The 14,600-nt window shown below is 47.5% G+C and overlaps 2 protein-coding genes across 14 annotated transcripts in view; both read left to right on the forward strand.

The window, feature by feature from the left end:
• MAP4K3 (mitogen-activated protein kinase kinase kinase kinase 3) overlaps nt 1–9,561 on the forward strand; it is an 81,062-nt gene extending 71,501 nt beyond the window's left edge. For 11 of the 12 annotated variants that reach the window (XM_063328261.1, XM_063328263.1, XM_063328268.1 and 8 more), the window contains 5 exons: nt 300–368; nt 487–579; nt 2,844–2,914; nt 5,564–5,619; nt 8,068–9,561. In XM_063328261.1, coding sequence (XP_063184331.1) covers nt 300–368; nt 487–579; nt 2,844–2,914; nt 5,564–5,619; nt 8,068–8,155 — 377 coding nt within the window. In that variant the 3' untranslated portion in view covers nt 8,156–9,561. The remainder of the gene's footprint in view (nt 1–299; nt 369–486; nt 580–2,843; nt 2,915–5,563; nt 5,620–8,067) is intronic. The other variant, XM_063328265.1, reaches the window with a different exon arrangement.
• Nucleotides 9,562–13,963: 4,402 nt separating this feature from the next.
• Nucleotides 13,964–14,600, forward strand: part of SOS1 (SOS Ras/Rac guanine nucleotide exchange factor 1) — a 49,833-nt gene continuing 49,196 nt past the window's right edge. The window contains exon 1 of one of the 2 annotated variants that reach the window (XM_063328273.1): nt 13,964–14,430. In XM_063328273.1, the coding sequence (XP_063184343.1) occupies nt 14,344–14,430 (87 nt within the window). In that variant the 5' untranslated portion in view covers nt 13,964–14,343. The remainder of the gene's footprint in view (nt 14,431–14,600) is intronic. The other variant, XM_063328274.1, reaches the window with a different exon arrangement.

The following is a 14,600-nucleotide window of genomic DNA, read 5'->3' on the forward strand; positions in this document are numbered from 1 at the left end:
TGACATCAACAGAGAATGAAGGGAGAGCAATGTACACATGAGTTTGCTTTTGTGACATGACTCAGAAAAGGCTGGATTAAGTCCATACTTTAATATTACAGCTTCAGTTTTCCCGTCATAGTCAACATGTTGGATAAGTGGACATGCCTCTCTAAGAGAAAAGAAATGTCGCTGGTAAGATGATTATTTTAAGTAGATAAAAAACACACTAACCCATTAAACTGTCTCAATATCTGGAACTTCCATTTCAAATTCCATGGTAATTTATGTTATGAACTAACACTGTCATTTTTTTATAGACACTACAGAGACAAGTGTTGTACATGTAACACAGCTGGAGAGAGATACCATTTTGGTGTGTTTGGATTGTAAGTTTTAGTATTAAATAAATATATACTTATGCATGTACATGCATACTGCCTGTCTTCAAATTAGGTTGTATATTGGGGATTAACTCTTGGTTGACATATCCTGTTTATTCTCTAGGCTGCATAAAAATAGTGAATCTGCAAGGCAGGTTAAAATCCAGCCGCAAGCTGTCATCGGAGCTCACGTTTGACTTTCAGATTGAATCAATAGGTAAGTTGGATTTCATTATTAATATTGAATATCTGTATAGACTAGAGAGCTGGACAATCACCAACCATATGAAATTTGACAAGAGCAAGTGCTGGATTCTGCACCTGGGATGAGCTAATCCTGGTTATACGTATAAACTGGGGGACAAGAGGCTGGCGAGCAGCCCCGCCGAAAGAGATGTGGGCGTTTGGGTTGATGGACAGTTGAATAGGAGTCAACAGTGTCTCCTAGCAGTCAAAAGGGCCAACTGGCTTGGGATGCATCAAGCACAGGATCACTAGCTAGTCAAGGGAGGCGATTGTCCCACTTTACACCCCACTGGTGTAGTAGCCCCACCTCCAGTACCGTGTGCAGTTTTGGGTGCTTCAATATGAGAAGGACATCAAACCGTTAGAGTGTTCCAGAGGAGGGCGACCTTGTCTCAAGGACAAGACTTAAAAGGAGCAGCTGAGGTCACTTGGTTTGTTTAGCTTGGAGAAGAGAAGCCTGAGGGGTGCCTCCATTGCAGTCTAGACCTTCCTCAAGCAGGGGCAGCGGAGGGGGAGGTGATGATCTCCTCTCTCTGGTGACCAGTTATAGGACATGAGGAAATGGTGTGAAGCTGCATCAGGGGAAGTTCAGATTGGCCATTAGGGAAATCAACACTCAGAAGGTGCTCGGTCACTGAAGCAGGCTACCCACAGAAGTGGTCATGGCACCAAGCCTGTCAGAGTTCAAGGAGTATCTGGACCATGCTTTTAGTCCTGTGAGGAAGTCCTGTGAGGAGCAGGGAGTTGGTCTCGACGATCCTTATGGGTCCCTTCCAACTCAAGGTATTCTATAGATACTAACTCAAGTCTTTGGTATTTGAAAGACTATCTCATGCATTTCGCTTTGTGTGAGAAGGCTCAGTGAAAGGTTCAGCATGCCATGTAATGCGCTTCCCTGGAAGCAGATGGAATGGAGTAATAATCAGTGGAGATTCCAGGGTTAGGCTAAATGTCTTGGGAATATGATGGAGACCTTCAGCTTCAAAAGGATACCTTAACAACCTACATAAACTCAGTGAATCACTCATGGCTAATTCATTTTGCATGTGTGTTCATACAGTCCATTTTTATAAAGCAGCTCAAAGACTAAATTATATGATACTTTATGTAAATTTTGTTTTCTTGTGAAGAATCTGAATGAATTAGATCTGTGAAACAGAAAGAATACATTTATTTCGCCCGTTCTCCAGTGGTTACATACTTGGATTGCGTCACATGCTTTTGAAAGAGGGATGAGGAGGGATGTGCGCACAGACGGAGCGGAGCGTAACACCAGAAAAGGAGGAAGAGTGGAAACAAAAATAATAATGAGTTGGAGGGAATTTTCTTCTGAGGAAAAGCTTTAAAATTTCAGGCACTTCAAATATAATGTCCCACAAAGAAGAGGACAAAAAAAATAAGTATTGTCGTGGAAGACATTACTTTTCTGGCTCTTGTTGGTTAGGAATGGGGGGAAGGAAGGTGCTCACTGTGGGACCTCTGCATGTGCTGTAGTCCTCTCTCTGCTTGTCACAACCAAGCTATGGAGTGTCCTGTTCTGGCTTGTTCTCCAGGGAGTGCTCTTTCCTGCATACCTACCCAGAGGCAGGATGCTGGATGCAGGCGGGACAGATTCTTCCTGGGGACCTGTAACAGTTGCCCTTGCTTTGAGGAAGGCCCTAGACCCATTTCTTTTCACGGTTCAAATGCAGGCGTCTGTCACCACATTTGTAACAAGGGGAGGGGCTGGGAAGTAGAGGGACTTATAAAGCTTTGTGTTGCTATTGCAGAAGGACTATATTAGCCAATAGTTGCTGGGAAAGGGAAAAATATTACTCCAGTATCCTGTCCCTGTAACCTTTCTGCTAAAATTCAATATATATTTTCTGCTGGTATTAGAATGAGGAGGGGTTTCCCGTTCAAAGGAAAGGACGTGTTTAGGACTAGACAGAAGGACAGTTTTAGAGCTTTTTCTTGTTGGGTGGGAATGTTTTTAAACCCTGTTCATTAAACAAATAAATCATAGAATCATAGAATCTTCATGGTTGGAAAGGACCTTTGAGATCATCGAGTCCAGCAGCTATTTTTGAGGCAGGTTCAGAGATTCCTGTGAGACGTTTTGCAGTCTGTGTGGGTGAACGTGATACAATAAAACTTACACGCACAAATTTCAAGATTGCAGTCCTGCTTTTAAGGCCAAAAGCATGTGAGTTGATATTGTGCCTCAAAACTGATTCCAGTGTTCTTTGTTACCAGTCTGTCTACAAGACAGCGTGCTGGCGTTTTGGAAACATGGCATGCAAGGAAGGAGTTTTAGGTCAAATGAGGTGAGTACTGCATTTTACTACAAATTCTAGCTTCTAATATAAGCCAAGTAGAGGGTAAATGCATAACATGTGGTCTGAAAAAGAGTAAAACACTTCAGTAACTTCCTAGGTTAGACCTGGAAGCTGGAGTCTCATTCTAAGTGTGTTTCATAAGCTACAAACTAATTAGTGAAGCTGTGCAAGAGCCCCTGTCAGGTCTTAACATAACAAAGCAGAAGGCAATAAGAGACTGGGCCATGATGCCATAGAAGTCCTATTTCTTGGTAACATTAATCTTCTTCACCTTAAATTGCTTTGAAGACCCTTTAGCCTCTCACACGTGGATACCAAAATTTGGGCTTTGGCAGGGTTTGCACGCTCCACTTTAGCCGAGCTTTAGCTTTTTGTCACAGTGTCAAATGAGTTGCCCATTGTTTTAGTCTCTTCCATGTTCCCTTGGCTTATGAGTACTTCGAAGATTTTAGTGCCCAGCTTTCACAAGAAGTATTTTCCATTCCCAGCAGAAAATGTCAGATTGATCTAGACTTTTTTCTAAAAATTCTGTGTAGCTCCTTTTTGCAGCCAGTTTGATGTGATTTTTGGACATAGTTAAACATTAAAAGTATCTTCCCAACTCCTTTTTTATTCTTGCTGCAAACTTTATGCATCTGTGTGTTAGTGGAAATGCTGTGCGTTGTAGGATTTTAATGAGTCTCTTAATTTGGTTATTAAAGAATGTTTAAAAACTTCACTAGTTGTTTCATCAATGTTGCATTGGCTGGGAAATTGAGCTCATTCTGACGAATTGTATTTTTAGGTACACATAGTCACACCATGCCAAACTTAGATATTCCACATTGTTACACAACTACATTTATTTGCAGAAAGCCACAGCTGACCTAATCTGTGCTGTCAGTAAGTTTGTGGCAAGTTGGACCAAAGACCAGTCCCTGTTTCCAAGTCTGCAAATGGTTCCTGTGGTATTTGTGCGTGTTTGATCCCCAGGCATGATTGTCCTTCTCCGAAGAACTCATAGCGGTGAACTGCAGCACCCTGCTGTTAGCACAGACCATGAGGAGGAGATGACGCCGCTAGGCACTTCTCCAGCTCTAGGCTCCTGCTAGCGGCATTCTGCAAGGCTCCGTGGATTACTGCCCCTGTTGGCACTCAGTAGCTCTGTTCCAGCTGTTAGAGGACATGCCCCAGAGTGCTGCAGCACAAGTGGATGCTCTGTATTGTTTATGTAAAGCATAAGGAATGCTGTCGTCTTGCTTTTCTTATTGTCAAGCCAAGGCCAGCACCTAAATGAAGAGCAGAAGGCAGAACTGAGCTGTTGTCAGAAAGCAAAGCCACTCAGAACGTTTTCTCTGTAGAGTATATCTAGGCTAAGCTCTCAGACATTTTAAATTCCTTATCTCTCCTGGCTCTCCTACTACTAGCCACAGCTATTAAGAAAAAAAATTAACTCATTTTCATCTGTAATATGAAAAGCCTGCATTACCAGGCCCAGATCTTGACTGTATTCATTACTTTTGGGGAGTTGTTATACTATGTAGTATGTAGGAAGCGGTTACATGGGACAAAAACCTGACGAACCTGACTTTGCAGCACGTTTGTCCTTGAAGACGTTATTAGTTCAGATTCCCTAATCTAATATCAGTTTGTCCAATTGGGGATGATTTGAGCTGCTTGCAAAGTTATTTCCTTCAACAACCATGGCCTTCCACAGTGGTTTGATTGAGTGGGAAGAATGAAACAGGGAACTGCGTGAATTCTGAGACAACACACTCAAACTTTGGGCCAAGATTGTGCAGACTCAGCCCCACAAAAAGCAGGAAGTAATTTTCTTAAAGCGGTGAACTTCATTGTTGTGAATTACAATCCTCTTGCAAGTTCTGTGTGCCAGAAGTGAATTCACTAAGTCAGCTAACGATACTAGGATCTGGGAAGGAGAGAAGAATCTCTTTCCTCAAGAATGTGAAATGTGGCTGTGTAGAAAAGGAACTTTGTAAACAGTGCTGCCTGGTCACGGTGTGACTTGATATCCTTTGGAGTACGTAGTGGGCTTCGGTTAACTTTATTAACATGATGTTTTCTTTAGTGGTTTGGTATTCATGTGATCGTAAAGATGTATCACGTAAGTACAATTCACTCACAGTAAACAAAGATCTATTGCATTAGTCTGAAATGTCAAAATACTATGTTATTTTTTCACAGTGGGCATAAGTACCAGAAATTAGATGATGTTTGTCTGTTAAGCTTTTCAGAATATGAACTTACTGCATCATTACTATCATTCATAATTTCAACAAAATGCGTCACATGAGATATCCAAAACAGGTCAGGTAAATCACAGATAAAATGCAAACTGCATCCTTACAGCTACCTTTTCCAGTCGTGGCTGTAAAGAGAATTGCACTGGTAGCTTGGATGCTGTGCAGTGCTGAGCCCTGCTGTTGCTACCAGAGGAATTCACATACTGTGGCAGGAATTACAGAAAATTTAGATCTCATTTAAAAGTTGCAGTTGCTTTAAATTCTCAACCCGATTTTAAATCGGCAGTAAATTGGTAGCATCAGTCATAGTCAATTCTTTTCTCTAGGTTGATTCTAAAAACAAAAACACTTGTGCACTTAACACGTAAACACTTGTCTTGTTTTTATTGCCTAGATCACACAAGAAATTTCTGATAATACGAGGATATTCAGGCTTCTGGGATCTGACAGGTATGAAGAGAAGTAAACATGGCATGCCAAAATAGAAGAATAATGTGTGTTTTTCCTACTTTGTAGAATTTTTTTGCTTGTTTCTTGTCTTTCCTTTTCTAACCATCTTACTCATTCCGTTGTGTCCATGTCTACCTTTCAGCCCTTCAGATTTACTTCTCTTCTTAAAAAAAAAAATAAATAAAAATTCTTCTGAACGTGTTTGTGGGCTTCCAGAAGTACTCAGCCATGCTGGCAAGGTCCTATTTGGCTGCAGTCACAGTCTCCAGGAGTGTCTTCCTTTCTGTGCTGTAATTCTTTTATTTAACTTGGTGAAAACTTCACTTTCAGATGCTCTGCTGCAGGAGCTCATCAAGATCTCCTTCTTGAGACAAAAGCAAAAACTACTGAAAAATTTAAATATCTGACTTTCACCCCCAGAAAGGAGCTCTACCAGTTGTCCTCCCAACATGACAGCTCAGGTCTTGTAAGAGCTCTTGATAATTCCCAGTGTAGCTGTCCTTTGGCATCTGCTTTGCAGGACGCTAACACCGTGCCTGCCTGACCCATCAGATACCAGTTGCCGAGTCAGTAACTGCTATTTTAGGAGTGTCACTGACTTCCTCAACTTTCTCTGCCCTGCTGTCGAACTTTGTACTTCTGGAACAGCCATGAAAACAGCAGATGTTTTGTTTTCTGGGGAGTGCATGCTGATGTGACTGTTTCACCAGTAATGTATTCATATGAAGTGCAAAGATAGGCTTTAATTTTTCTTTTGAGAATTGTCTTATGCCACTTGCAGTAAACTTGCGCTCTTGTGGCATCTTGGAACTACCAAAAAAGCTTCACATCAACCAAAGAAAGGCTTTCCCCATATTTTGCTTCTCCAAGCTTGATGTACAGCTGTAATTACCCATAAAATCAACAGCAGTGAATGGTGCTTTATCCGCTACCTACCAGCAATTTTTCCTGGCTGGGGGTTGAGGATTCTGATAGCTTTCTGGTAATAGGTGATTGTAAGTAATAGTCATCTCTGACCGGAGGGTTTTACCCTCTCTGTTCCAGTGAGGTATGTTTGGGGCTCAGCTTTTCTTAGTTGTTGAGAGATGGCACAGCTCAATTTAAAACCAAGTCTGACTTCACAATGGAGCATGACATTGTAAATCAGTGCCTTGGGAAAATAATGTCCTCTTTCCCCAAATACGGTTCCATCTATTTCTGGCTTGCACTAATAGTCTCCCAAGTCTGAGACAATGTTTAAAGACTCTGTACTGCAATAAACATTAATTCCAGTTTCTTCAGATACCATTTTGCTTGCAGCTCTGTCATATGTTGTGCTTGAGCTGTGAAACCTTTCTCCCATAACACATGGAATTGGGGTTCTGAGAAGCCAAAAAATTGACATCAGTCCAATAAGACCTTGCATGTTGCTTTCTCCTGGTGTGCAGGGAATGCCTCATGGCAGTTGGTGTCATTCCCTTTGTGGTGCACATTGAGCAGAGGGTAGGTTTTCTGAGCAATAGTTTTGAAGCAAGCAACCTCTCCTTGGGTGAATGCACAATAGGTGGATTTGAATTTCCCACAATCTACCTTCACTTCAGGGTATTTGTGGAGGAGAATTCAATCATGAAAATCCTGGTCCATTTAACAGTTTTAGCAGTTCTTGTCTGATTAAAATATCTCAAATGGTTTGTGAAACAGAATTGTGACTGCTAATGTCTCTCCTTTGAAGAGAAAGGCCTGATCTAGGACATCCCTTATGGTCTTTGCAGTTGTCACGTAGGTCCAGCTAACCCAGTCTTCTGTCTCCGATGCTGGCCAAAAAGTGGGTTGCAAGAAAAGAGTAAGAAGATTCTGCATGTAGCAATACGTTCCTTGAGAACTCTCTCAGGTTGCAGTTCCTTGTCTCTGGGACTTTCAGAGCTGGAGAAAGTTGCTGTGGATCTAGGTTATATGGGCTCAGGGAAGGACTAGAAATGCTCACAGAAGGGTCCACTTTGGTCATCTGTCATGTGCAACGGCAAAGGGCAGACTGAATTCCAGAACTGGAGCCTGACTAATGGGTTGGCTCTGCAATGCTCTGGGGAAGCAAAAGGCCAGGCATTAGGGGAGTGACGGACCCTCTTCACAAGCCCCCGTGGAAAGGACGAGAGGCAACAGGCATACATTGCAGCAAGGGAAATTCCAGCTGGATAAAAGAGGGGTAAACATCACGGTGCGGGTGGCTGAACATTGCAGTAGGAGCCCAGAGAGGCTGTGGGAGATTCTTGAGGACCTTGCCTGGACAAAGACCCTGAGCTAGCTTTGAGGTTGGCCTTGCTTTGCACAGCTTTTAGAGTAGAGGCATCCAGGGACAGAGAAATGATCACTGGTCAGATGGATCCCGGGAAAGAATATTTACAGTTATATCCAGGGATGTTTTTAAATGAAGGCTTACTTGACGTTGTGGCTTTTTTCTTTTCATTTTAGGGTCGTGGTGCTGGAGAGTAGGCCGACGGATAACCCAACAGCCAACAGCAATTTATATATCCTGGCAGGGCACGAGAACAGTTACTGAGACCAGTGCACGGCAGGCAGCTCACCGCGACAAGAGAACACTCCCGCTGCAGCAGCGTTCGTGGCTGGCTGAAATTGCACAAAAACTGCAGTAACCCGACTTCAGTTGCTTTATAATTTATTGTGGCATGAGAGGAAGAGGAGAATTGTTTGTGGTATGGACACATAAGCATCATGATAGCACGGAAGTGCTTAATTTACTGTTATGTAATCTTTGTACATATGCAGTATTTTTCAGTGAAACTTCTTGCTGAAGACCTACACCTTCTGTAGATAGCGGTCCTCCTGTTAAGTACAAGTGTCTTACCTGTACAGATGTTAAAAGTCACTGAGGATGCAAAAATGAAATCGGGGTACTATTTTAAGGACTTCTCCTGTGTTTATTATAAAGTGGGATGCTAGCAACAAATATAGTACATTTAACAACACTATTGTATTTTATTTTATGTAATTTACTAATACAAATAAATCTTAACTTTTAGAAATTGTAACCAAGGCTGTAATCAGATTACAATCTTGTTTTAATTTTGATGCAACACACTGGTGTTCATGTTTGCACAACGTATTGAGATGTGATGTATTTAGTCACAAAGGTAAGCTGTGACTTTGTGGATATGACTTGGGCTTCAAAGTTCCTTTTTTTAGTTTACTCGGGTAGTTTTCTTTGTGAAACAAACCAGTTAAACACCTGTATTTTTATATTTAATTAAACCTGTCCTTATGATTACTTCTCTATGCTTGAAAACAATACTTTCTGGATGGGTGTCAGTCCCAGACTAGTGGTACCTGGCTGTAACACTGCAATAGGTGTTTGAATTATTAGTGTATACGATGATAAAAATTAATATTACTGTTTGTCTTACTAAATAGCTTCATATCACAATGAAAAGGAGCAACATTCCACATCGTGGAAATGGCTCGAAGATGTTGCCATTTTGACTTTTTTTGGCCTTACAACCATTTTCACACTTCTTGATTTAGGATGTTAACACATGGCCAAAATAATTTAGTTACTACCTCATTCAAACAATACAATGGTTACTACGCATCACAGGAACTTAGTTTTGATCAGAAGTATTTTTGATTGCTATTTTCCAATGGAGTATGTAAATGCCAAGTTTTAGCAAAATGCACACATTTGACTTCTTTTTTTGTATATGTTCTTTATATTTTATTGTGATAATATACACTAAAACCAAACTAAATTTAAAGTGATTTATGGCCTGCATTATTGTTTTGATTGGTAATGCTTTGAAATATGTTCCCTAATGTATATAATGTAAAATAAACTTTTTTTAACATGTTGTTGTACAATTAGATTACCACCTGCACTAATTTTCCACATAAGACTGAAATGGAACATACTGAGTTTTGAATTCTGCTATTAAATGTTTGTGCCAAACGCAAGCTGAGCATTGCTGAATGTATGAATGGTCAGACCCGCTGGAGCTCGACTCAGTTTAGGCTAGCACTGGAGGGTAGGCATTATTGCCCTTTCTGGCCTTTAAGCAATGGACATATGTATTTGAGCTGAGTTTTTCCGAATTCCAGCTAGTTTGATTTCTTCCCTCCGTCACCTACTTTTCCATTTCTGTTGATTGCAAAACCGGTATTTTCAGCAGGGCTCTTTTTCTACCCTTGGGACTCGAGCTCGCTGCCTCTGCTGGCCCCATCTCGTGTGTTCCCTTCCACTGAACCTCAGATCCGCCCTGTGGGAGAGGTGGTAATGCACGCCCCGCTCCCGAGAAGCTCAGTTCTCAGAAAAGGCGAGAACTTGTGTGTATTTCACGGCATGCTTGTGCTGCTGCCCAAGGGGGATTTCCATCCGGCCTCCCATGGACTATTCCTCACTTTGACGTGCAAAAAGTAGCTAAATTTTTAACCACGTATACAGTATAGCTGATGTGCTATGAACGTGCTTCCTTCCGTGGGCTTTCTGCAGCGGCTGTGGCCAAGTATCTTGCTGCTGGGGGCTGAGTTACAGGCAACAGGAGCTAAGGGATACTGGGTTTTATTCTGGTTGTGCATTTTTGGTACAAGGATGCATGCTGGGATGCAGATGGAAGAGCTAAAAATAAGGAGGACAGGGTAATGGCATGTGGGAAGAAGGGGAGCATTGTGCTAGGGCAGGCTTGTCTCAAAGCTATGGGTATAGCCAGGACAGCTTTGCTTTCCATGTGCTGCTCACCAGCCCGAAAGATGAGGAAGAAGCAGCAAAGGGTTCCTACTGTTTGAGGAATTGTCCTGGTGCAGAATTTGGGATCTGTGCTGCAAAACTGCCTTTCCCCCATCCCGAGCTGCTCAGCTCCTCGGCTGGCAGCTGCCCTCAGCCGAGTCTAGGAACCTGGATGCCCAGTAGAGCAAAAAGTCTTTGTTAGGCTAGCGATTGCCATGAACTGGAAGTTTCCTTGAGCTACGCTCGGTGGGAGCTTCCACCACCCCCATCCTGATGTAAGACTGGGATCAGCGTATGGCTGACTGAAGGGAGCACAGCCAGAGCCAGGAAACCGCATCACAGGCACCATGAGGTTAGAGCAAGGCTTCTGCCTACAGCTAGTCGACGCAGCTTCTCTAACAACCTGTGCGCCTTCCCTTTTTCTCTCTCCTCCTCGCCCCTTCTGCTCTGGCTGGCTTCTAGCTAGCAGTCCTAGCCACTAACTGGCAGAAGCTACGTGAAAAGTGGGGGGAAAGCTGGTAAAACCAGCCAGCTGGTAAAACCATGCCAAAACTTGCTTCCCTTCAAGGAAACATTCCAGGTTGATCTAAAATACAGGTTATAAGGACTCACCTTCCAGGCCTGTCTATTGAGGGGTGAAGGAGGTGTCTGGGGAGGGGGACATGGACCCTGGTGGGCTTGCGAGTCCTGCTGGGTTTGCTCTGCGCCCAGCGTGATCCTCTACAATACAGCTGCCTTACTGTTTGCTAGAGATCTTCCCTCCTTGGGCAGCACCTCCTCAGGTGCAGAATTTCCCTTTAAAGCTAATTTAAATCCAACACGTTCAAATTCAGGTCCCCCTTGCGTTGCTCTGACAGGCAGCTACACCTAGCAGTGTCTTGCAGGCGGAATACAGGAGTACATCAGCAGCTCCTGGCAGTCCCTCCTGGTGCTGCCTCCTCACATTCCCCACGGCACCTGCTGGGGCCAAAGGGGTGCTGTCACTGTAAGCCCCTGTACTCAGCCAGCCCTCGGGACAGTATGGCGAAGGGCTGCCGTGACCCTCCACCTTGTCCTCCTTCCTCCAGCAGCACTGGGGGATCCCAAGTGTCCCTCTGCCACCCGCAGACATTGTACACCCCCATAAAGCCACCACTGCACTGGCTCCGGCCTTTGGTGTCCGCTCCTTCCGACAGCAATGGCAGTGAGTGTCATCTTCACTTCTTGACATAAGGGCAGGTCACCCCACTGCCTGGGCTCCCTGTACCTTCCCGTGCTACTGAGCTTTCTCTGTCCTCTCGATTCAACTCCTCTGTCACTGTGTCCCCACAAAAGCAGCCTTCAGCTTTCAGCTCTGTGCTTGCTCTTCCCTGCAAGAGCTTGCGCCAAAATGAGCACCCAGACAGGTCCTTACACACCCTCACCTTGGAGATGTGCACATCCACACGTGGTAACCACCAGCAGCCGTGCCTGCCTGCGCTTCTCCTGCCTGTGCTCTCTGCCACGAACGGGACACAAAGCTGGTGGCCTGGGACAGCCACTGCTGGGTGAGCAGTATCCTATTGCTCTCAGTTGTACTCTGCCCTTCAGCAGACCCATGGGACTTTTCCCATCCTGCCATACAGGCTGGTTTATTTGCCACCAGCAGTGAAGCAAGAGCTCCTCAGACAGCTGTAGAGAGTGTCATGCCTTTTTCAGTTGCTTTCCAAGCAAAACTATACCCTTCCATGCGGCACACGAAGTGAGTGAGAGTGACCAGGCGGAGGCCATTGGAATTCCCCCATCAGCACCAATAAACCCAGGATGCCCCCAGACAGGGGGGCACTAAAAAAGCACTGAAAGCCAGGAGAGGAAGGCTATCAGTGGCTCGGCGTGGAGAGAGAGCTCAGGCCCAGGTTGTCCTGTGGCCTTACTGGATGTTGGAACTGATCAAACAGTGCCTGAGACAGTGCCTGCAATCTCACGTTACCCAACGCTGTTTTGCTTGAAGGAAAGAGATGCTGTAGGCATGGTATTCAGGAGTCCTGGCACCTTCATCTCCAAATGGAGGGGCTGGAGAGGAGAACAATTTTACACCCAGTGTTGCACATACTTGGGATCAGATGAAGATTTAAATGTAACAGACTGATTTTCCATCATAAGGCAGAGTGCAATGGCTCTGCAGTCTCTAAGATGCTGCGATGGTGTCCCTGAATGCGCAGACAGGCTGCTAGACTGAGCAAATAGCTCTGAGACATGAATATTCCCGCCTTCCATCTTTGTTCCTGTATGCTCAAAGCAGAAGTCTGTCTCCTTCAGACAGCAGTATCTGTCTGGAGGAAAAACGCCTGAGGCAGAGCTGTAAGAGTGTAAACAGCTCTTTCCAAGAGGCTGCATCCATTACCTGCTAAAGTGCTGCTCAGCATCTCAAGAACATCTCTGGTCCTCAGAGCACCTCACAAACACTAAGTGAGCCTCCCAACACGCATACCGTTCCTGACAGGCGTCTGTGCGAGCAGACCTTGAAAGGAAGGGAGACTCAGCAGCCTTTGTCCAAGCAATCTGTGTGGGTACTTAGCTCTCCTCCCAGCTGGTCCTAAACCTTCCCTCCAGTGACCAGCAACGGTTTTCATACATCTCCCTGCCTGTGCTCCCTAACAGCAGCTCACCATTTCCTCTTCTGGTCCTCGGGCTCTCCCTGGCCCCTTGCCTTGCAAAGCAGAACACAACGATTTGCTTTTCATCTCCAGCATCTTCCTCCTCCTTCTGCCCTGCCAGGCCCTGCAGACCACCACGGACTTTGTCCCGTTTAAACCACTGGGCTTTATTTGCATCCTGGCTTTGCTTTTTCTGGCCCTTTTTTCCAAGGACCAAGCTCACTTTTCACCCTTCAGGCTGCTCCTGTGCTGCTTGAATGGGGTGTTCATTATTTCTGATCTCGGTCCCCATGTGAGATGACAGTGTCTTTCAACAGTGTCTTTCAAACAGGGAGTGACAGGGCTCTCCAGGGAAGAGTACCACCACTCCACCACCTCCGGCTCTGAGCAGGCAGCTGGTAGTCACAGGCAGGTGCCATCTCCTTGCGCTCCAGGTCACCCTGGCAAGTGATGCTGGTGAGACGCCGTCAGTGAGATCAGCCGCGCCTACAGGGACCAAAGCCTCGATGATCAGCCAGGAGAGGGGCTGAGGGGCCCTGCTTGCCCAAGCACAGCTCCACGGGGGCGTGACATGGACCCAAAGCCCCCCCTCTTCCCCAGGCCTCCGCAGGGCTGTGTGGGGACACCACCCCGCCGCTGCCGGACCCTCTCTGGGTGGGCGCGGCCCGTAGCCTGGCCCTCGTGGCGGAGGGGTCCCAGGTGCTACCCAAGGGCCCCGGCTGAGCCCTGCTCTCCGGTCCGTGCCGGAGGCCGCCGCGGTGGGGCTGCAGTCCGTTGCCCGGGCGGCGGAGTCCCGCAGGCCCCACCGCAGCAGCGCCGGCGCCTCCGTGCGGCCCGACCCGGCCCGGCAGCGGCGGATCCGCGCCGGCAGGGGGCGCGGACGACGACATGGCCGCCTGGTGAAGTCACTTCCGGCGGAGGGGGGGGGGTGGGGAGAAGGGCGCCGCCGGGGCGCAGGCGCGGCCGCGGCGGGGCGGGGCGGCAGCGCGCGTGCGCGGCGGCGGTCGCCGTGCGGGCGTAGGACGGGAGCCTGGAGAGCGGGGAGGCGGCGGCGCTCGCGCTCCGGGCGCCCGACCCCGCCCCTCGCGGCCCGCGCGCCGCGCCGCGTGACCCCGCTCCCGCCGCCCACCCCCTCCACCCCCCGCTTTCGTTTCCCCCCCCACCCCCCCTCTCCGGGGCCACCACCGAGAGCCGGCGGCGGGGAATGCGGCAGCCGCCGCCTCCCCCCGCCGCTGCGGGCCTGCCGCCGGTGGCGGCGGCGGCGGCTGCGGCAGGGGGCCACCGGGCCTCCTACTGAGGGGCGCCGAGCCCTCCCGCGGCGGCCTCCTCGCGGCGCCCGGCCCGGCCTGCCCGGCCCGCCCCGCCCGCCTCCCCGAGCGGGCCGGGCCCGGCGGCACCATGCAGGCGCAGCCGCTGCTCTACGAGTTCTTCAGCGAGGAGAACGCGCCCAAGTGGCGGGGGCTGCTAGTGCCCGCCCTCAAGAAGGTGAGGGGGAGCGGGATCCCCCGCCCCGGCGGGCAGGGCCGTGGCGGCGGCGGCGGCGGCTCGGCCCGCGGCCCGTCGCGCCGGCTCGGCCTGGCCTCGTCGCGGGGTGGGCCGCGGGCGGCGCGGCGCCTCGGCCGAGCCGGGGCAGCGGGGCCGGCCGGCGCTCCCCG

The sequence above is a fragment of the Chroicocephalus ridibundus genome, chromosome 3, assembly GCF_963924245.1.
Source record: "Chroicocephalus ridibundus chromosome 3, bChrRid1.1, whole genome shotgun sequence".
Classification (NCBI taxonomy): Eukaryota; Metazoa; Chordata; class Aves; order Charadriiformes; family Laridae; genus Chroicocephalus; species Chroicocephalus ridibundus.